This window comes from Balaenoptera borealis, assembly GCF_965194805.1.
Source record: "Balaenoptera borealis genome assembly, chromosome: 17".
Classification (NCBI taxonomy): Eukaryota; Metazoa; Chordata; class Mammalia; order Artiodactyla; family Balaenopteridae; genus Balaenoptera; species Balaenoptera borealis.
In genome coordinates, this window is record NC_138876.1 from 13,428,047 (window position 1) to 13,451,682 (window position 23,636).

The 23,636-nt window shown below is 41.4% G+C and overlaps 1 protein-coding gene across 12 annotated transcripts in view; it reads left to right on the forward strand.

Moving 5' to 3' along the window:
• LRATD2 (LRAT domain containing 2) overlaps positions 1-23,636 on the forward strand; it is a 590,601-nt gene that overhangs the window by 852 nt on the left and 566,113 nt on the right. For 4 of the 12 annotated variants that reach the window (XR_014236256.1, XR_014236257.1, XR_014236258.1 and 1 more), the window contains exon 1: positions 2-1,671. Coding sequence is in view for 6 of the 12 variants with exons in the window: in XM_082363134.1 (XP_082219260.1) it covers positions 536-1,474 (939 nt within the window). In the remaining 6 variants the exon portion in view is untranslated. Of the gene's footprint in view, position 1; positions 5,155-23,636 lie in introns of those variants that run through there. The other 8 variants (XM_082363134.1, XM_082363133.1, XM_082363135.1 and 5 more) reach the window with 6 other exon arrangements.

Here is a 23,636-nt window from a genome sequence, read left to right on the forward strand (position 1 = left end):
CGGTTCACCTGCCCGGGCCGCGCTGCGGGGTCCTAGTCGGTTTCCTCAGCGATGGATGGGGGGGCGTCTCTGGGGCTAACTTAGGACCCTGAGGTGAAAGGAGGGGGCTAGGAAAGGGTAATTAAAGTTTCTTTTCCTTTCTCCCTCCTGCTTGGGATTGGCAGGTAGGGCGCTGGCGGAAACGGTAGGAGTCGCTGATGCAATGGGCTTTTGCCTGGGCGAGGTGAAGGGATGGGGGCGGGGGAGAGCTGGAGTTGCCCGGCCTCCTGCGACCGTGACCCTGGAGGCGGAAAAGTGAGGAAAAGCTCGCCACATCTGAGACTCCCTGTAAAATGGCTCCAGGTGCCCGGCTCCCAACCTTTCTTCCTCCTCTTAAGAACAAATCGCACGTTTCACGGAAGGGCTCCTACATGGCTTCCTTGCCTTCCTCTCCCAACAGGTGGTCTGGGCCCCTGTCCGGGGACCTGTGCCAATGACCCTAGTGGTGGTTTCGCTTTCTCCTCTCACGGCGGTGTGAACGTGTGTCCGCAGCGTGATGGGCAACCAGGTGGAGAAACTGACCCACCTAAGTTATAAGGAAGTTCCCACTGCCGACCCAACGGGCGTGGACCGGGACGACGGGCCCCGCATCGGGGTCTCCTACATCTTCTCCAATGACGACGAGGACGTGGAGCCGCAGCCGCCGCCCCAGGGGCCGGATGGCGGTGGCGGCGGTTTGCCCGACGGCGGGGATGGGCTGACGCTGCCCTCGCCGCAGCCCTATGACCCGCGGCTGCACGAGGTGGAGTGCTCTGTGTTCTACCGCGACGAGTGCATCTACCAGAAAAGCTTCGCGCCGGGCTCCGCGGCCCTGAGCACTTACACGCCCGAGAACCTGCTCAACAAGTGCAGGCCTGGCGACCTGGTGGAGTTCGTGTCGCAGGCGCAGTACCCGCACTGGGCTGTCTACGTGGGCAACTTCCAGGTGGTGCATTTGCACCGGCTGGAGGTGAGCAACAGCTTCCTGACGGACGCGAGCCAGGGCCGGCGCGGCCGCGTGGTAAACGATCTATACCGCTACAAGCCGCTGAGCCCCAGCGCCGTGGTGCGCAACGCGCTGGCGCACGTGGGCGCCAAGGAGCGCGAGCTGAGCTGGCGCAACTCGGAGAGCTTCGCCGCCTGGTGCCGCTACGGCAAGCGCGAATTCAAGATCGGCGGCGAGCTGCGCATCGGTAAGCAGCCCTACCGGCTGCAGATCCAGCTCTCTGCGCAGCGTAGCCACACGCTCGAGTTCCAGAGCCTGGAGGACCTGATCATGGAGAAGCGGCGCAACGACCAGATCGGGCGCGCCGCGGTGCTGCAGGAGCTCGCCACGCACCTGCACCCCGCCGAGCCGGACGTAGGCGACAGCGACGCCGCGCGGACTACGCCGCCTCCCGGGCGCCCCCCCGCGCCCGCCCGGGAGGAGGGGGACCGAGAGGCGGTGGTTCACTGACCGGCGAGTTGAGAGCGGAGCTATGTGAGGGAGCTGTTGTAGCAGCCGCTGCCCCCTCCCTCCTCTCACTCCCTCCTCCACCACCTTCTGGGCCCCTTCTGGGCTCCTGGGCCGTTTGGAAAACGGAGAGTTGGCGAAAAGCGCAGCCAGGTGTGGCTTGAGTTTGTTATCTTGGACGGAGGAGGAAGAGGGAGCAGGTAGGAGCACTTTGGCCGGGGGCGCTTCTCGGCTTCTTGCCCGCCGGCTCAATCTGTCTTCCTTTCCCGGGGTGAGGCACACTGTGGACTTGCCACACACTTAATCCCTGCTGGACTTGGGTCCAAATATCGACGCTTCTTATGCACTTAGGGGTGGAGAAAAGTTCGGAGTACCAATGCCTGCTGTTGCGTTCCGCCCGCTTCCCCTCCTGCCATGGGCTCGGAGGATGCCCTGTAGTAAAGCCAGAGCAGGTTTGTGGTGGTGCTACCTCCAAAGAGCAGTGTGAGGGATCCGGGAAGCTGGGGTGATTTATCTTGTGGTTTTCCTGGGGTGCAAGGCTGGTAAAACCAGGACCAGGTCTGGGAGCCGCAGACTGAAATCAAGCAGCCCCCTGTGAAGTGTAACAAATAGTTGAGTAAACTTGGGCTACAAAACAAAGATTTTGCTACTTTCCCTCTCCCCATCCCCAAGCGATTTGTCTTCTGGAGCTGGCTTCCAGCTGAGTCTCCTGGGCCTTCGCCACTTCCCAGGTTACATGTAAATCATTGTCAGGGCCAGCTAAAGGAAGGATTCAATTTTGGTTCTGTTTTGCTGCCTTTGTTTCTCACTTGCTATTGTAGGCACTTACAGCTGCGGTATTTGTTATCAAAGGAAGGAATAGCCCTTTGTGTCTCTGATCTAATTAAGCCTGCTTGGCCGTGTTCATCCCCAGGTCACACAGGAGGTTGGCTGCTGCCACCCCGTAAGGTATCCACTACAGAAACAGCCAAACAGGGTTGCCCTGGCAGGAATCAGTTTCCTGTCCATTCCCCCACCTGACTCTTCCTGAATAGAGAAGGTAACTTTTTTTTTTTTTTTAGTTTAAGGCTTTGGTGTGGTGGTCCTGTGAATTTTTTTTTTCCTTCACTGCCTCATCCCTCTCACTCAGTTTTGTTTTGCTGGTGGTAAAATCTTAGGCTTGAGGCATATTTCAGTGGTAGTTGTTTATTTTGCTAGCCACACTCGATGCAATTTAATTCAAGATGTAAAGTCTTGTCGCTTGGAGAACAGCCCTTCAGAATGCTTTCTCAGTGAAGAGGGGTGACAGCAATCATAAATAAATGCAACCTGGTGTAGTCAGCGCCAGATCTGGTGACAGTCCTAAAGCATGGATTGGTGATTGTGGGATCTGTCCGAAGCAGTATGGCTGATACTATTTGAATCTGCTGCTGTGTTTGCTTTACTCTGAGGCTTTGAAAAATGTGTACAGTCTGTCCTTTGTTTTCATGTGAGCTCTTTAATGATGTGTGCCCTTGATTTCAGAATCCTTCTCTGCTGCGCATTGGCATTGCTAATGCTGTCTCAAAAGTTGAGTAAAGTTTCTTTTTTTTCTTTTGGGAATCATTATAGGTTACACTGAACAAGTCATTTTGTGACCCAATTCTTACAGCTGGAGTAGACTCATACTTGAGTGTTCTACAGTGGTGGCCATCTCAGGCCTCCTGCCTGGAGATCTTTACATCAAGGCAACAAAACTTGAAGGATTTCCTTGTACACGTACTTTTTTTAAACTTGGGAATTTGAGGCCATAATTTTTAAAAGCCTAGACCTTTATAGCACCTCAACATGAAATTATTTCATTACAAGGGCATTAGCTATGTTCCCTGTTTTCACAGGAATCCCCAAACAGGTCCTGTCACTGTTAAAGATGAACCACACTTAGCCCTGGTCCAGGAATTTGGAGAAGTGTCAGTCTCCTGTTGGAAATGTTGATCTAGTTTTCTTGTTTAATAATCTCGCAGCTTTGTGTTTGTATTCTTTTGCTCGTGGAAAAGCGGAGCAAGGTAAACGTGGGTAAAGACATTTAGGAGAGCCTTCTAGATTTGGATTGTCTTTTATGTTTAACACAAACAAGGGAAAGTTGAATGTAATGACATTGTGCAGACAGCAAGAGAGAAGAACAGAGCAAGCAGCACTGTCTAGCAGCTCTGGGCTAGCCAGCCAGCTCTTTTGCACTGCCCGGTCTCTGTCTCCCTCCTTCACCCCTCAATGGAAAGTGAATGTCATTGGTCACACCGAGGGACAGCAGTGACTCTTTTACAAACAGCTTTGTGAGAAATCTCAACTTGAAGGAAGAACTCCTATAAAATCTATATCAATAGTAGCATTCTCCCTCTAGAGAAGAGGTTTTTGATAACAGGGCTTGAAAATGATCTAGAAGAGGAAAGATCTACTCCAGATGCTGCTTTATCACGTGTTTTTACAGGGTACCAGAGATGTGAAGTACGTTTTGCTTCGGAACAGTGATTCTGTTGGAAGTTTTATTAGGGTCATCATGCTTAAATTAAAGCACCAACCAGCCACTGAAGGTTGCAAGGAAAGGGGACTGAATCAGCTGTTGGCATCTTTCTTGAAGATGGCAGTGTTGTGGATAAGAGTTTTTAATGTCCAGGCAATGGCTACATCTGGCACTTTAAAATATATATATATATTTAATAATTTTTGTTTCTCCTTAGGACTAAGACTCTAGAACTGTTTTGTACTGTGAATTACGGATGCTCTTTGAAGGCAAGGAATATTGATTCTAATGTTCTTTAGAAACTCTGGCAGGGATAAGCAGGACACCCAACTGGAACGGATGCTAAATGTAATCAGACAAATTATATTTTCTTACTTGAGCAAGTATTTTATTGAGACTGCTTATGTATGGCAAAGGAGCCTACAACTTCAGCTACACAACTTTTTATATTGAAAGAACTCATACTTTTTGTAGTTTTACTCCACATTTCATTTAAAATGACTTTATAGCACTAACAAGCCTAGCAGAAGACTTTACTCCAGACCTTTAAGGAAATTTTTAGTTTTTATGAAAAATGACACTTCAGTAGTTAAATTTCTCATGTCTTTGCTGCTTCTGGCCCTAATAGCACCAGTCGACAACACCATAACCACATGGAAACATATTTTTGGAAGCAAAACTTTAATTTTCTACAACATACGCTATGGAGAGTGAAGAAGATTTAAGGATTAATTGTTTTCTATTTTTTTTCTCTTAACAAAATGGAATCCACTGTGTTGAAGACTCTTGATATTCTGTGATTGTCTAACCGTTGTTTTTTTGTAAATTAAAATAAAATCTAGTGTGATCATCATCATTGAAAGGATTTGTTTGGAAAGTTACATTTTATTTGTGAATTTTTTTTTTTTTAAATCAGGGTAACTATAAACTTGACTGGTTTATTCAGCTTTTCATTATGTTTTGTTCTTAACGATACTTGTGACCCATGGAGAATTACATTGGCTAACTTGATAAATTTCATATGTATTTTATTTCCTAGTGAATTGTGTAAACTTTACTTTTGTTGAAGATTGTATGTTAAATCAATGTTATGTTCTCACACCACTTCTTGAGAAGGAGGTTCTGATTTGAAATTGTATCATTTCCTTCAAAATGAAGGGCAAGTGCTTAGTTAAATAAAAGATTGATGATATCTTTTAAACCATTTCCTCTTCACTATGTCTTATTACAATAGAATCTGTCAAGTCCTTTTGAAAAATGCTCTGAGGGTTTCCAATAAACCATTCATTAGAGTTAACTCTATTTATATACGTTTTTTTTTCCATTTGTATACTTTCTTTCTGCCATTTTTGGTCCAAATCCAAGCTCCTCGGCTTAACTGCAATTTTTCTGAAATATTAAGTGTGTTTCATCTTTGCATTACTCAGTAAACATTTTGATGAATTCTTTTAGTGACTGAAAACCCTCCCTGCATTTACTGTGTGGGAATTAATCACCTATTGCTTCTAGGCTCCATGTTCATGAAGAACGGCTTGTGAACATAAATTTTCAATACCCATTGATTTTTTTCAGGATCAATGCAAACGTTGCCAGAAACCACACTCACATTTTGTAGTCTGTACTGGGGAGATTTGGTAATAAGATCAGTAACCCATGTTGTGTCTTAGGTGGTTTCAGAATCCCAGACAAAGGGAATGGGTTCGCTGAGTGATTTAATTACAGAAAACAGGCACATGTGATCAAGTGGCACTGCTGACATGATAAAGGATGCAGGTGCCAGCAGTAGGTACAGGATCAGATGTGTCCTCTGGGACTGGTGTGTGGAAGGCCACCAGCACTCCTTAGACCAGCACCTGAAGTCACTACCACAGTCCTGTGAGGCTCAAAAACCTGGGCTCCATCAACAGGCTCCCGTGAGGATTTTAAATAGGAAGAGTGTTGAATGCTGAAGGTTATTGAGAGCTCAAGCAGCAGTGAGACCATTTTTCCCTAGAGTGGTTGTCCTTAATTTATCATGGTTCTCATTGCACAGGAAAGTAGAGGGAAGGGAGCCTAATATAGAATGTGCATATATTTTGGGGTGATTTTGGTGGAGGCTGCTGTTCCTCTTTCTCCTAAATGGACTGAGTTTGCTTAATGTAGGAAAATGACATGTTTGGAAGTGTTTAAAAGGACCTCCAAAATGAACAGGCCCAAAATGTGTGCAAAAGGGCTTTTATTTCCCTTTACTGAGTTTCCTGGAAAAACTGCTTATTAAACACGATTTTATCTGCACAGTAGATGCAAGAAAGGTTAGTGTCTGATTTGCAATCACAGCAGGGTACTGAATATGAAGGGCTAAAGGATGCTGAGCCCTAGACGAGATACTAGCACATATAAAGATTACAGACGAACAAAAACCTTAGAAAATCTCTACCCCTGAGCTTGTTTCTAAGGGGAAATCAAATTTCACTCATACTTGTAGAACAAATATAATGAAAGGTGGTCCTGTGAAGTGCTGATGGTTGATCGGTATTCAAATAAAGCAGATATGTGTAGGTTTAATTGGAGTACTCAGAGAAATTGGAGAAATCAGATCAAAGCCCTGAAGGTACAACGATGATAGAGGGAAGGATGTAACTAATATTCATGAAGTATTTAATGGAGAGTCTCCTAAATTCCATTGCCTAAGGTAAACCAGATCCACAGTGTCCGTCCTCATGTGACTTACTTTCTAATAGGTAAGACAGATAACTACTTACTACCAAAATCTTCACAAGAAGGAATTTAGAGATGTGATAGGTGCAGTGAAAGAAATGTGCAGGGTGTAGGGAGAGACTCTCTCTCCATCCCTGAGTCAGTAGGCTTCCCTGAAGATGCATTTATGCTGAACTTTGGAAGAGGTAGAGGAGAAATCCAGGTGCTTCAGAGTGGACACTGATTACATTAATTCAGGGAGGAAGGCTGGGGAGTGAATGGATGAATGGTGAGTGGTCTCAGAATGCCTTTGCTTAATGCTCCAGTGGTAGCCATTTCTCCTTGGGGTCCCTTCTGCAACCTGTTGTCTAATTCGGTGTATCTGACACTTAACACAGGAACAGGCAGAGATACTCTCAAAGTTTGAGTGAATGAATGAATTTGGAGGTTGGGATTTGTTGGTCTAGAAAGCCCTCCTATTAACTCAAGGTGATGTCAGGACTGTGGTTTGAAGAGGTGAAGTCACGGTGGTCTTTAGGATGGATTGAACAGGGAGAGCAAATGTGACTCTGTACTCCCCTCTTCCAGAACTAGAGGCTGTACTGCTCATGCTATTGATGGCTTATATTGGCAGCCAGGTAATGATGTGTGTGAATTCGGGCCTTTGCCCAGTGCAAGTGAAAGGAGAAGTGGCCAGGCTGGGCTTGATGGGAACAGAGGTAAGCGGGAGCAAGAGGTTTTATAGCCTGCGCGCCATAGCCTTGGAGCCATGATTGAAATAGAGGCTCTTTTGTACAGTTGGCTAACACAAGCCACTGGTATAATACAGTCTCTCATGCCTTGTCTAGTGTGGCCATAAATGACTCAAAGATTAGCTCACTGCTCTTTTGGGAAACTTGTGCAACAATGTAATTAACTCCCAATGTTTGATTATCAATATTCCGTGCCGCCTTTTTAACCTCATAACTTTGAGGATTCTCAGTTGTTAGGCTAAACTGGAGGTAGAGGGTCTGGTCCTAGGCCCACAGAATCAAATAGCAGTTAAGGCTTGACAGTCAAACTACCTGGGTTTCTCTACTTCTGGCTCTGCTGGTAACCTTGGGAGAAATGAGACACCTGCTTGGAAACTTTATTTCTTCCTATGTGCAATGTGGCTTATTGCACTGGTCAATTCAATTCTGAATATCAGTTGTATTTGTAAAATAACATAATATATGATACATGTAATATAATATAATAATAGTATCAACTTCAAATGGTTGTTTTTGAGTCCAAAATGAAACAATGCACAGAAAGCCCAGATCATTAGCTACTGAGATTAACTAGAGAAAATCTGGGATATTATAGGTGTTCAAAAGCCTTCTTCAAAATAAAGTTACTGTCTGGGAGAGAGAAGTCTTCCCTTTAGTCTTGGAGAATTTCTTAGCTAAATAACTCTGGTTAATACGTAAGTTGTTTAGCTACTGCTGTAGTGTTTGAAATGTTTCTTGAGCTTTGATCTTTAGTAGAAGAACCATTTAACTTGTTTCTACATTTTATATGTTTACTCATTAATTAAACAAGTTATTTCCTGTGAACTTTTAAGTTGCTAGGTGCTGGAGAGCCAAGAGGGGATAAGAAGGGATTATTGCAATAGATAGTAATATTGACAGTGATGAGGTCACCTTGCCTGCCCTGTCCTATTTTAATCATCACAATAGCCTTTCTGGACAGATACTAATATCTTCATTTAATAGTTGAGGAAACAGGTTTAGAGAAATGAGGTGATTTGTACATGGACACGTAGCTAATAATCGACTGCTTCTGGCCAGGAGCAGGAATGCTGGTCTTCCAAGCCCTAGGCCATGGTTCCTCCACAGAGAAATCATCTGACCACTTCCACCCCTTTGGCCACTCCTCCCTTCTCCTTACCCTGGGAGAATGTATAGAACCTTATTCTGCTCCAACTTTCGGCATGCAGCACGATCTGAGTAGCACACATATTTTCACTCTTGTTGCAGCAACTCTGGAGCAAGTGACTCTGGGAGGCAAAAAGAGGCAGGAAAAAGAGGAAAGGCAACTCTCAGCCATGAGGAATTTTACGTCCTTATCCATCCTGCATAATAGTGACAGGGCTAGGGTGAAATTGGCCAACCCATAATTACACCCCCTTCCCTGTGGCTGGGCACTGTGACAGTCCCTCCTCAAACTGCCCCTCTTCTCTCTGCCCTTTGTGACTCTTTTTACCCCTCCAGGCTGAGGTCAGGTCACACAGGTCTGCTTCCAGCTGACCTGCTATGTGACCTTGCCAAGTTAGTGACTTTTTTAAGCCACCTTGACTTATTTAAAAATTAGTGCCTCCAACATAGAGGTGTTCACTGGCTTACACGAGACATAGTAAATCAAGCACATATGGGACACTTAGGTGTGGCATGGTGGCCATATTGGTTGGCTCTGCCACAAATGGCTCTGTTAAGAATATATGACCTTGGACTTCCCTGGTGGCGCAGTGGTTAAGAATCTGCCTGCCAATGCAAGGGACACGGGTTTGAGCCCTGGGCCGGGAAGATTCCACATGCTGCGGAGCAACTAAGCTTGTGCGCCACAACTACTAAGCCTGCGCTCTAGAGCCCGCGAGCCACAACTACTGAGCCCGCGTGCCACAAATACTGAAGCCCGCACACCTAGAGCCCGTGCTCCACAACAAGAGAAGCCACCGCAGTGAAAAGCCCGCGCACCACAACAAAGAGTAGCTCCCGCTCGCCGCAACTAGAGAAAGCCTGAGCGCAGCAATGAAGACCCAATGCAACCAAAAATAAATAAATAAATTTATATTAAAAAAAAAAAGAATATATGACGTTGAGGAAGTCCCTTTACCCTCTAGGACCCTGGATCTACGTTTCTGTGTGTGGAGCACCCAACTCGAGCAGGAGTCTATGACAAGATTCCAAGTGCAACTTTGAGATGGTTATAGTAGTTGCTCTACTTAATTATAATTAATACTAATTAATACTGATTCCTTGGCCATGACCCTAAACCTCACCTCATTCATATAAAAAATTAATATGTAAAATGTAAAAAAGTTAGTGATAGTAATAATATGATGGAATTTCAGGGAGTGCTTTTATTGTGAAAAGTAGGAACTGTACACAAAACTTTTTTTGAGAATGGGCAAATTTTTTTATGATCTTTCATATTAGAAGTCCAAATCTGGGCCATGGATAAGGAAAAAGATGATAATAGAAATAAATTAATCCATGTCTCCTTTATTTTGGAAAAAGTGTTTAGAATTTTTGTTTGTTTAAAATTTTTTAATTTTGCTTTTCGAACACTGATTCCTCCCCCCATTCCCCCCTCCCACACACACTCGAGTACATTTCTCTTTGCTACCTGGCTCTACTCTTGGCCAATACATCATACCCATGAGAGAATTCTTCTTTATCTTCAATAGATAGGCGTGATTTATTCTACTTTATTTTAATGGGGTCTATTTCTTTTTGTATTTGAGAAAGAGCAAGGTTGTTCATAAAGCCATAAAACATCACATGGTGGCTGTTCTTTGTGCTGACATCTATTTTACTACTTTAAAAAAATACTAATAGACTTAATTTTTTAGAGTAGTTTTAGATTTACAGAAAAATTGAGTGGAAAGCACAGTATTCCCATATAACCCCCCTCCTAACCACACAGCCTCCCCTTCCATCAACATGGATATCAGAGTGGTGCCTTTGTTACAATGGATGAACCAATATTGACTCATCATTATCAACCATAGTTTATACTAGTTTTCACTCTTTGCGTTGTACATTCATTGGTTTTGACAAATGCATCCACCATTATAGTATCATACAAAGGAGTTTTACACAAGACGTCTTCTTTATTTCTTTCCCTTCCCAAGCTAAGAACTGGACTATTTTCAGCTGCTCTTATCAAACCTTAAGAGACACTTCTCTGCTGGGCCCTTCTGCTTTCTTTGCCCTTCCAACAGACATTCCTGGCTAGAACTGTGTTCATTCATTCTTTAAGTATTTATTGGGGCCTACCAGGCAATGTGCTACTTGCTAGGGCTAGAAATAGGAATGCTGCAGGGTCCCTATGCTACACGTGCCTGCCCACATTCCAATGAGGAAAACAGGCAAACAATGAATGCAATATCTTGTGATTAAAGTGTGATGGTGGAGCATAGGTAGGCATCAGGAATTATGGTGGCACTGGAGGGGCAGGGGGTCTGGTGACTAACCCCACCTAGTGGGGTGGGGAAGGGTCCAGGATAGGCTTCCTGGGTAGACTTAAGCAGGTAAGGGGAGGTATTATCAGATAAAAGTTCTGACATAATCCTGCTCACATCTCATCAATCCTGTATTTTAGGAGTAAGACACACATCTGTCTTTGTATGTGGCTGGGGTGGGTGGTGGGGGGAGGGGGTTTTGAGGACAAATACTTTAAATTGCTTAGCAATTCCTTTTTTCTTTTTCCTAGTGCTGATATAGATTTCAGCCAACTAGGGAACATTATCAAAAACTCTGAAAGGATATTAAGTCAAAGTGTTCTCTTATCTTTAGCACCATTATCCAGCTGACTTTGGGCATAGCCAAGCAGTTCCAACATGGTGAGGATTGAGGCTGCTTTCTCTGTGTTTTGAGGGAGCTGAGAGGCACTGGGGAAAACATTGCCTATAGTTGGAATTAAGCCTGGGCTGACACCCCAGCACCTCCCTTGCTATACCACCTGGACAGATGACCTCCCCTGGCTTGGGAGGCTGCATTGTATTCATTTGTAAAGTGGGTATAGTATGTCACCTATCAAGCAGGGTTATGGAGTTAGTGGTAATATACATAAATCACCCAGAAGTGGTCCTGGCAGGAAGGTATATGCTCAGGGATTGGTTGCTATCATTATCCATTTTCTCTTTTTCTGTTTTGCCCAGTGTTCATGACTCAATCCCAAAATCTCACAGATGAATTTCAGATTGGAGCAGGTTAAGCCAAACAAACAATCAGAGTTAAGATGGTCAGAGGTGGTGAAACATCTGGTTTCGTAATGGTTAACACCATCTGGCCCCAGGTGTTTGGGAGAAAATCATAAATATGTATGTACACACACACACACACACACACACACACACACACACATACATACCAACAACCCAAGTGCATTTGACTCTGGTTTCTACCCAACCTGACAACCGAAGAACTGAAGCTCTGGACTTTGATATCATCACAAAGCTATGATCACTTTCTTACCTCCCTAGTTAATGTCTCTCTCTACCTGCAGTTTAAGCTTATGGGTATTTTTATTAATGTAATTTTATCACTTTATATCTTATTTTACTTTTTTGGCTGTGCCACACGGCTTGCAGGATCTTAGTTCCCCGACCTGGGATCGAACCCTGGGCCCCTGGCGGTAGAGGCACTGAGTCCTAACCACTGGACCACCAGGGAATTCCCAACTTTATATTTTAAAAAATATGTGCTTAATATAAAAGAAGTTCAAATACCAAAGTATACATAGTAAAAGTGAAGGATATCCTCCACTGCCTTTTCTCACCCTGTTCCACCTCTAACCAAGGGTTATTGGTATTAAGTGTATTGTGTGTTCCTTCTAGACTTTTTTTCTGTAAACTTTCAGATATCTTTATCTGCATATATTCTCCCATTTTAAAAAAAAATTTTATTTTATTTATTTTTTATACAGTAGGTTCTTATGAGTCATCCATTTTATACACATCTGTGTATACATGTCAGTCCCAATCTCCCAGTTCATCCCACCACCACACCCACCCCCTGATGCTTTCCCCTCTTGGTGTCCATATGTTTTTTTCTCTACTTCTGTGTCTCAATTTCTGCCCTGCAAACCGGTTCATCCGTACCATTTTCTAGGTTCCACATATATGCATTAATATACGATATTTGTTTTTCTCTTTCTGACGTACTTCACTCTGTATGACAGTCTTTAGATGCATCCATGTCTCAACAAATGACCCAATTTCGTTCTTTTTTATGGCTGAGTAATATTGCATTGTATATATGTACCACTTCTTCTTTATCCATTCGTCTGTCGATGGGCATTTAGGTTGCTTCCATGACCTGGCTATTGTAAATAGTGCTGCAGTGAACATTGCGGTGCATGTGTCTTTTTTTTTTTTTTTTTTTTTAATTGATTAATTAATTAATTTATTTTTGGCTGTGTTGGGTCTTCGTTTCTGTGCGAAGGCTTTCTCTAGTTGTGGCAAGCGGGGGCCACTCTTCATCGCGGTGCGCGGGCCTCTCACTATTGCGGCCTCTCTTGTTGCGGAGCACAGGCTCCAGACGCTCAGGCTCAGGAGTTGTGGCTCACGGGCCTAGTTGCTCCGCGGCATGTGGGATCTTCCCAGACCAGGGCTCAAACCCGTGTCCCCTGCATTAGCAGGCAGATTCTCAACCACTGCGCCACCAGGGAAGCCCGCATGTGTCTTTTTGGATTATGGTTTTCTCTGGGTATATGCCCAGTAGTGGGATTGCTGCGTCATATGGTAATTCTATTTTTAGTTTTTTAAGGAACCTCCGTATTGTTCTCCATAGGGGCTGTATCATTTTACATTCCCACCAACAGTGCAAGAGGGTTTCCTTTTCTCCACACCCTCTCCAGCATTTGTTGTTTGTAGATTTTCTGATGATGCCATTCTCACTGCTGTGAGGTGATACCTCATTGTAGTTTTGATTTGCATTTCTCTAATAATTAGTGATGTTGAGCATCTTTTCATGTGCTTCTTGGCCATCTGTATGTCTTCTTTGCAGAAATGTCTATTTAGGACTTCTGCCCATTTTTGGACTGGTTTGTTTGTTTTTTTAATATTGAGCTGCATGAGCTGTTTATATATTTTGGACATTAATCCTTTGTCCGTTGAATCGTTTGCAAATATTTTCTCCCACTCTGAGGGTTGTCTTTTCATCTAATTTGTAGTTTCCTTTGCTTTGCGAAAGCTTTTAAATTTCATTAGGTCCCATTTGTTTATTTTGGTTTTTATTTCCATTACTCTAGGAGGTGGATCAAAAAAGATCTTGCTGTGATTTATCTCAAAGAGTGTTCTTCCTATGTTTTCCTCTAAGAGTTTTATAGTGTCTGGTCTTACATTTAGGTCTCTAATCCATTTTGAGTTTATTTTTGTGTATGGTGTTAGGGAGTGTTCTAATTTCATTTTACATGTAGCTATCCAGTTTTCCCAGCACCACTTATTGAAGAGACTGTCTTTTCTCCATTGTATATCCTTGCCTCCTTTGTCATAGATTAGTTGACCATAGGTGCGTAGGTTTATCTCTGGGCTTTCTATCTTGTTCCATTGATCTATATTTGTTTTTGTGCCAGTACCATACTGTCTTGATTACTGTAGCTTTGTAGTATACTCTGAAGTCAAGGAGCCTGATTCCTGCAGCTCTGTTTTTTTACCTCAAGACTGCTTTGGCTATTTGGGGTCGTTTGTGTCTCCATACAAATTTTAAGATTTTTTGTTCTAGTTCTGTAAAAAATGCCACTGGTAATTTGATAGGGATTGCATTGAATCTGTAGATTGCTTTGGGTAGTATAGTCATTTACACAGTATTGATCCAAGAACATGGTATATCTCTCCATCTATTGGTATCATCTTTAATTTCTTTCATCAGTGTCTTATAGTTTTCTGCATACAGGTTTTTTGTCTCCCTAGGTAGGTTTATTCCTAGGTATTTTATTCTTTTTGTTGCAATGGTAAATGGGAGCGTTTCCTTCATTTCTCTTTCAGATTTTTCATCATTAGTGTATAGGAATGCAAGACATTTCTGTGCATTAATTTTGTATCCTGCAATGTTACCAAATTCATTGATTAGCTCTGGTAGTTTTCTGGTGGCATCTTTAGGATTCTCTATGTATAGTATCATGTCATCTGCAAACAGTGATGGTTTTCCTTCTTCTTTTCCAATTTGTATTCCTTTTATTTCTTTTTCTTTTCTGATTGCCGTGGCTAGGACTTCCAAAACTATGTTGAATAATAGTGGTGAAAGTGGACATCCTTGTCTCGTTCCTGATTTTAGAGGAAGTGCTTTCAGTTTTTCACCATTGAGAATGATGTTTGCTGTGGGTTTGTCATATGTGGCCTTTATTATGTTGAGGTAGGTTCTGTCTATGCCCACTTTCTGGAGAGTTTTTATCATAAATGGGTGTTGAATTTTGTCAAAAGCTTTTTCTGCATCTATTGAGATGATCATATGGTTTTTATTGTTCAGTTTGTTAATATGGTGTATCACATTGATTGATTTGCGTATATTGAAGAATCCTTGCATCCGTGGAATAAATCCCACTTGATCGTGGTGTATGATCCTTTTCATGTGTTGTTGGATTCTGCTTGCTAGTATTTTGTTGAGGATTTTTGCATCTATATTCATCAGTGTTATTGGTCTGTAATTTTCTTTTTTTGCAGTATCTTTGTCTGGTTTTGGTATCAGGGTGATGGTGGCCTCCTAGAATGAGTTTGGGAGTGTTCCTTCCTCTGCAATATTTTGGAAGAGTTTGAGAAGGATGTGTGTTAGCTCTTCTCTAAATGTTTGATAGAATTCACCCGTGAAGCCATCTGGTCCTGGACTTTTGTTTGCTGGAAGATTTTTAATCACAGTTTCAATTTCATTACTTGTGATTGGTCTGTTTATATTTTGTTTCTTCCTGGTTCAGTCTTGGAAGGTTATACCTTTCTAAGAATTTGTCCATTTCTTCCAGGTTGTCCATTTTATTGGCATAGAGTTGCTTGTAGTAGTCTCTTAGGACGCTTTGTATTTCTGCGGTGTCTGTTGTAACTTCTCCTTTTTCATTTCTAATTTTATTGGTTTGAGTCCTCTCCCTCTTTTTCTTGATGCGTGTGGCTAATGGTTTATCAATTTTGTTTATCTTCTTAAAGAACCAGCTTTTAGTTTTCTTGATCTTTGCTATTGTTTTGTTTCTATTTCATTTATTTCTGCTCTGATCTTTATGATTTCTTTCCTTCTGCTAACTTTGGGTTTTGTTTGTTCTTCTTTCTCTAGTTCCTTTAGGTGTAAGGTTAGATTGTTTACTTGAGGTTTTTCTTGTTTCTTGAGTTGGGCTTGTATAGCTATAAACTTCCCTCTTAGAACTGCTTTTGCTGCATCCCATAGGTTTTGGGTCGTCGTGTTTTCATTGTCATTTTTCTTTAGGTATTTTTTCATTTCCTCAGCGATCTCTTGGTTATTTAGTAATGTATTGTTTAGCCTCCATGTGTTTGTGTTTTTTACGTTTTTTTCCCTGTAATTGATTTCTAATCTCATAGTGTTGTGGTCAGAAAAGATGCTTGATATGATTTCAATATTCTTAAATTTACTGAGGCTTGATTTGTGACCCAAGATGTGATCTATCCTGGAGAATGTTACATGTGCACTTGAGAAGAAAGTGTAATCTGCTGTTTTTGAATGGAATGTCCTATAAATATCACTTAAATCTATCTGGTCTATTGTGTCATTTAAAGCTTGTGTTTCCTTATTAATTTTCTGTTTGTATGATCTGTCCACTGGTGTAAGTGAGGTGTTACAGTCCCCCACTATTATCGTGTTACTGTCGATTTCCTCTTTTAGAGCTGTTAGCAGTTGCCGTATGTATTGAGGTGCTCCTATGATGGGTGCATATATATATATAATTGTTACATCTTCTTCTTGGATTGATCCCTTGATCATTATGTAGTGTCCTTCCTTGTCTCTTGTAACATTCTTTATTTTAAAGTCTATTTTCTCTGATATGAGTATTGCTCCTCCAGCTTTCTTTTGATTTCCTTTTGCATGGAATATCTTTTTCCATCCCATCACTTTCAGTCTGTATGTGTCCCTAGGTCTGAGGTGGGTCTCTTGTAGACAGCATATATATGGGTCTTGTTTTTGTATCCATTCAGTAAGCCTGTGTCTTTTGGTTGGAGCATTTATTCCATTCACGTTTAAGGTAATTATTGATACGTATGTTCGTATTACCATTTTGTTAATTGTTTTGTGTTGGTTTTTGTAGGTCCTTTTCTTCTCTTGTGTTTCCCACTTAGAGAAGTTCCTTTAGCATTTGTTGTACAGCTGGTTTGGTGGTGCTGAATTCTCTTAGCTTTTGATTGTCTGTAAAGCTTTTGATTTCTCCATTGAATCTGAATGAGATCCTTGCCAGGTAGAGTAATCTTGGTTGTAGGTTCTTTCCTTTCATCACTTTAAGTGTACCATGCCACTCCCTTCTGGCTTGTAGAGTTTCTCCTGAGAAATCAGCTGTTAACCTTATGGGAGTTCCCTTGTATGTTTTTTATTTATTAATTAATTTATTTTTATTTTTATTATTTTTTTAATCAGTCATCAATTTTATACACATCAGTGTATACATGTCAGTCCCAACCGCCCAATTCAGCACACCACCATCCTCACCTCACCGTGGTTTTCCCCCTTTGGTGTCCATACATTTGTTCTCTACATCTGTGTCTCAACTTCTGCCCTGCAAACCGGTTCATCTGTACCATTTTTCTAGGTTCCACATACATGCGTTAAGATATGATATTTGTTTTTCTCTTTGTGACTTAGTTCACTCTGTATGACAGTCTCTAGATCCATCCACGTCTCAACAAATGACTCAGTTTCGTTCCTTTTTATGGCTGAGTAATATTCCATTGTATATATGTACCACTTCTTCTTTATCCATTCGTCTGTCGATGGGCATTTAGGTTGCTCCCATGACCTGGCTATTGTAAATAGTGCTGCAATGAACATTGGGGTGCATGTGTCTTTTTGAATTACGGTTTTCTCTGGGTATATGCCCACTAGTGGGATTGCTGAATCATATGGTAATTCTATTTTTAGTTTTTTAAGGAACCTCCATATTGTTCTCCATAGTGGCTGTATCAATTTACATTCCCACCAACAGCGCAAGAGGGTTCCCTTTTCTCCACACCCTCTCCAGCATTTGTTGTTTGTAGAGTTTCTGATGATGCCCATTCTAACTGGTGTGAGGTGATACCTCATTGTAGTTTTGATTTGCATTTCTCTAATAATTAGTGATGTTGAGCAGCTTTTCATGTGCTTCTTGGCCATCTGTATGTCTTCTTTGGAGAAATATCTACTTAGGTCTTCTGCCCACTTTTGGATTGGGTTGTTTGTTTCCTTAATATTGAGCTGAATGAGCTCTTTATATATTTTGGAGATTAATCCTTTGTCCATTGATTCGTTTGCAAATATTTTCTCCCATTCTGAGGGTTGTCCTTTGTATGTTATTTGTCGTTTTTCCCTTGCTGCTTTCAATAATTTTTCTTTGTCTTTAGTTTTTGCCAACTTGATTACTATGTGTCTCGGTGTGTTTCTCCTTGGGTTTATCCTGTATGGGACTCTCTGCGCTTCCTGGACTTGGTGGCTATTTCCTTTCCCATGTTAAGGAAGTTTTTGACTATAATCTCTTCAGGTATTTTCTCGGGTCCTTTCTCTCTCTCTTCTCCTTCTGGGACCCCTAGAATGCGAATGTTCTTGTGTTTAATATTGTCCCAGAGGTCTCTTAGGTCTCATTTCTTTTTATTCTTTTTTCTTTTTTCTGTTCCACAGCAGTGAATCCCACCGTTCTGTCTTCCAGATCACTTATCCATTCTACTGCCTCAGTTAGTCTGCTATTGATTCCTTCTAGTGTATTTTTCTTTTCAGTTATTGTATTGTTCATCTCTGTTTGTTTGTTCTTTAATTCTTCTAGATGTTTGTTAAACATTTCTTGCATCTTCTCCATCTTTGCATCCATTCTTTTTCCGAGGTCCTGGATCATCTTCAGTATCATTATTCTGAATTCTTTTTCTGGAAGGTTGCCTATCTCCACTTCATTTAGTTGTTTTTCTGGGGTTTTATCTTATTCCTACATCTGGTACATAGCCCTCTGCCTTTTCATCTTGTCTGTCTTTCTGTGAATGTGGTTTTTGTTCCACAGGCTGCAGTATTGTAGTTCTTGCTTCTGCTGTCTGCCTTCTCCTCCCAGATTTTTTAAAATTAGATCATGCTGTGCATCTGTCTTTGATGCCCATTGATATCAAATTTTTCCTAATTATAAATGGTACTGAAAGCATCTTGCTACACCTGGTCTTGGTATATATGTGAATATTTCTGAAGGATATAATCATTGAAGTGAAATTTCTGGCTTCAGGGTCATGCAAAATTTAAATTTTGATAGGAACAACCATATAGCACTCTATAAAGAATTGTGCCAATTTACAGTAATACTAATAACTTTCTCAAGTGTTTGAAAATATTTGCTTATTCATATTTAAAAATTAGTAGATTGTTGTTAGAGTTTCTATGAGAGTTTTATTTTTCACCACCTGAGCTAGTCTTATTAGTATCTCCAAGAATTCAGTTCAGTGGTTTACCAGTTTTATTCTAGTACAAACATTCTAATTCCCTCCAAAGCACTTGGTTATTGGATCAGCCTGGCAAATTCTAGAGTCCAATCTATGAACTTGAACAAACAGTAGAAAGGTAGTGGTGGGAGGTATCCAAAGTTATCCTTCTTTTAAAAATGTAGTTCGGAGTATGAAACATACTGATTAACATCATTTAGTGGCTTGCAATAGTGCTTAGAATGAAATCTAAGTTCCTTGCCATGGCCTGTTGGCCTGCACAGCCTGGCGTCTGCTTATGTTGCTGACCTCACTTCTTATCACCCTCCCTTTCAGGGTATATCGCAGCCTCACTGGCTTATATTTATTTTCTTAAACACACCAAGGTTATTCTTTCTTGCTTGAGAGCAGTATTTTTCACTTTCTGACTATTTACCTGCAATAAGAAATGCACTGTGTATCACAAGTAAATGCCCACATATATGGATGTGTGTGTGTGTGTGTGTATGTGTGCATATATATGAAAGTAAAATTTATAAATAAATAAATAAACTAACATTGTACCAAATACCTCCTAACTGTACTATGATGCCATGGACTAAGATAATGTGGTGAGCAGAATAATGCCTCTGCCCCCCACAGAGATGTCTGCACAGGCCAGGGATTATGTTTTCTGACCAGTCTAAATCCCAAAATTGAGGATTTGCTGCACTGGGGAGTGAATACCCAGAGCCTCATATTTTTACCAATTTACAGCATCAATTTGGGCAAACCTTTCATTTTATTGCCTCTCATATCCTTAGCCTTCACTTTGGAAATGCAAATGTTTACGTGTTTGGAGTGTCCACAGCCCTGGATTAGGCACTTTAGGGTGATGTGAATTGTGTTTGGAGGAATAAATAAATTCCATAGTGTGTGCTTGTTGGAGAAATCCAGATTAAAGAGTTAGAAGAAACTTGAAAATAATAAAAACAGAATGAGACACTCCACTGTGAAAAGTAGTTAGGAGCAAGAGGACACTTGGGTTATGTTGGTCATCTCCAGCAATAACAATACCCATTTGTAATGGGATGCCTTTCCAAAGCATGCTTCACAGATTATCACTTTTGATCTTTGCAGTCTCTCCTTAATAGGTGTGGACATTGAGCCTCAGAGAATGGGAAATAAAATGTTTATTGAGCACATACTATATGCCGGAGCCCATGATTGGAACCTTGCAAATGGTATTTCATTTAATTCCCAGCATAACCTAGGAGTTCCCCACTGTGATTATCATGTTGTAGATGAAGTTATGACTCTTCCAGGCTTGCTGAGCTGCAAAATGGACTAAACAAGATTCAGTCCACAGTCATCTGACTCCTGGGTCAAGGTTCTTCCTGCCACTTTGCATGTTACACTCATTCTCATTTGCAAGCTTTTCCAAATCACATAATCACAACGGCTTCTCTTCAGATTTCTACAGTGCTGCTGAAAGTTGAGTAGGTGTAATATTAGACTAAGATTTTCCTTGGTGGCCCCGTTACTCTGAAAAATGAGTTGATAAAGGCAAGAAACTGAATAATCCAACTGAGAGATGACAGAGAACCAAGGAAGATGAAGTTCCATGTGCAAAGGACTTTGCTTTTTTACTTTAACTTTTTATTTGGGCATAATTTCAAAGTTGCTTGAATAAGCAAAGTGCAAAAGAACCTCTGTCTACCCTTTCTGAAGATTCATCTTTTCTTAACATTTTATTTCATTTGTAAGTGCAAGTGGGATAAATGATTTTTTTTTTTTAGCCTCCATGTGTTTGTGTTTTTTACGTTTTTTTCCCTGTAATTGATTTCTAATCTCATAGCGTTGTGGTCAGAAAAGATGCTTGATATGATTTCAATTTTCTTAAATTTACTGAGGCTTGATTTGTGACCCAAGATGTGATCTATCCTGGAGAATGTTCCGTGCGCACTTGGGAAGAAAGTGTAATCTGCTGTTTTTGGATGGAATGTCCTATAAATATCAATTAAATCTATCTGGTCTATTGTGTCACTTAAAGCTTCTGTTTCCTTATTTATTTTCATTTTGGATGATCTGTGCATTGGTGTAAGTGAGGTGTTAAAGTCCCCCACTATTATTGTGTTACTGTCAATTTCCTCTTTTATAGCTGTTAGCAGTTGCCTTATGTATTGAGGTGCTCCTATGTTGGGTGCATATATATTTATAATTGTTATATCTTCTTCTTGGATTGATCTCTTGATCATTATGTAGTGTCCTTCCTTGTCTCTTGTAACATTCTTTATTTTCAAGTCTATTTTCTCTGATATGAGTATTGCTACTCCAGCTTTCTTTTGATTTCCATTTGCATGGAATATCTTTTTTAATCCCCTCACTTTCAGTCTGTATGTGTCCCTAGGTCTGAAGTGGGTCTTTTGTAGACAGCATATATATGGGTTTTGTTTTTGTATCCATGCAGCGAGCCCATGTCTTTTGCTTGTAGCATTTAATCCATTCACATTTAAAGTAATTATCGATATGTATGTTCCTATGTCCATTTTCTTAATTGTTTTGGGTTTGTTTTTGTAGGTTCTTTTCTTCTCTTGTGTTTCCCACTTAGAGAAGTTCCTTTAGCATTTGTTGTAGAGCTGGTTTTGTGGTGCTGAATTCTCTTAGCTTTTGCTTGTCTGTAAAGCTTTTGATTTCTCTGTCGAATCTGAATGAGATCCTTGCCGGTTAGAGTCATCTTGGTTGTAGGTTCTTCCCTTTCATCACTTTAAGTATATCATGCCACTCCCTTCTGGCTTGCAGAGTTTCTGCTGAGAAATCAGCTGTTAACCTTATGGGAGTTCCCTTGTATGTTATTTGTCATTTTTCCCTGGCTGCTTTTAATAATTTTTCTTTGTCTTTAATTTTTGTCAACTTGATTATTATGTGTCTCGGCGTGTTTCTCCTTGGGTTTATCCTGTATGGGACTCTCTGCACTTTCTGGACTTGGACGGCTATTTCCTTTCCCATGTTAAGGAAGTTTTTTTACTATAATCTCTTCAAATATTTTCTCGGGTCCTTTCTCTCTCTCTTCTCCTTCTGGGAACCCTATAATGCAAATGTTCTTGCGTTTAATGTTATCCCAGAGGTCTCTTAGGCTGTCTTCATTTCTTTTCATCCTTTTTTCTTTATTTGGTTCCACAGCAGTGAATTCCACCATTCTGTCTTCCAGGTCACTTATCCATTCTTCTGCCTCAGTTAGTCTGCTATTGATTCCTTCTAGTGTAGTTTTCATTTGTTATTGTATTGTCCATCTCTGTTTGTTTGTTCTTTAATTCTTCTAGATGTTTGTTAAACATTTCTCACATCTTCTCGGTCTTTGCCTGCATTCTTTTTCTGAGGTCCTGGATCATCTTCGCTATCATTATTCTGAACTCTTTTTCTGGAAGGTTGCCTATCTCCACTTCATTTAGTTGTTTTTCTGGGATTTTATCTTGTTCCTACATCTGGTACATAGCCCTCTGCCTTTTCATCTTGTCTATCTTTCTGTGAATGTGGTTTTTGTTCCACAGGCTGCAGGATTGTAGTTCTTCTTGCTTCTCGGATAAATGTTTTTTAATGTCATTTTTGCCCAAGGACTCTGTGTGTCTTGCAGCGTTTTTATTCCTCATTTGAATTGTCCTACAGCCCAGCTCTCTTGTTCATCCTTTCCTACCCATGTTCTCAAATTCAGTTGTGCATTATTGCCCAGGATTTCCTTCTCTCTCCCATTTTGCATACAAGTCTGGCTCTGCCACGGGTCAGCTTGAATTTGGATCACTGTTCTACCACTTACCAGCCATTGTCACTTTTATAATAAGAGTGTTAGAATTTCCTTATCTGTAAAAAGGGGCTTGAAGTAGCACTTTCCATAGTGTTTGTGAAGATTATATGGAATCATTGGTAAGTTTAGCCATAGTACCAAACACAGAGTAAGTTCCCCTGGAAATGCTTACTCACATTGCAAAGGACCCGTGTTCATTCTACAGCTGTACCTGTTGTTAAAATATTGAAACACTTTCATATCAGTTGATAAACAGCTGCTTCCCTGAAACCCACCCTTCACCACTGTAGCACTCTCATCTTCCTGGCCACCGGGCCACTGCCCTGGGGCCACCGTGGATATTCCCACAGTCCAAAAACAGGTACCTGCCTGTGGAGCTGGGGCCTCCAGGACCCTGCTGTAGCTCTGTGTGCAGCATTGTGATTGGTTGATGACTTCTGAAAAATATTAATTTCTGCAGAATATTAGCTTAGTGCCTATAAATACTATGACTCCTGTTTACAAATGACAAAGGAAGCCAGGGGAGAGAATGAGTAACTTTGCCCAAGGTCACACATAATGACTCAAACTGAAACTATTTAATTTCCAAAACCAAGTCCAGTCTCCATGGAGTCAAGTCCCAGTCACTAAGTGTGGTTCAGCCCCTGTGACCTTGGACAGGGGACTACATCTCTTAGAGGGGGCCAGAGTGAGAATGATTCTTCTGGCTTCCCTTTCTCTCCAGGCATTGAAAAGTGCCAATATAGGGAAATTTTCCTTGTCTTTTTGTTCAGGGCAAAAAAGTTGAGCAGTCAGTTTTAGGCCAGAGATCAAACTCCACTCGTTAATTATTCACAGAGTTGATCACTCTGCTCTGTTCTTGAAACTGCTAAACCAGCTGAGACAAACCAGAACTACAATGCTGGTA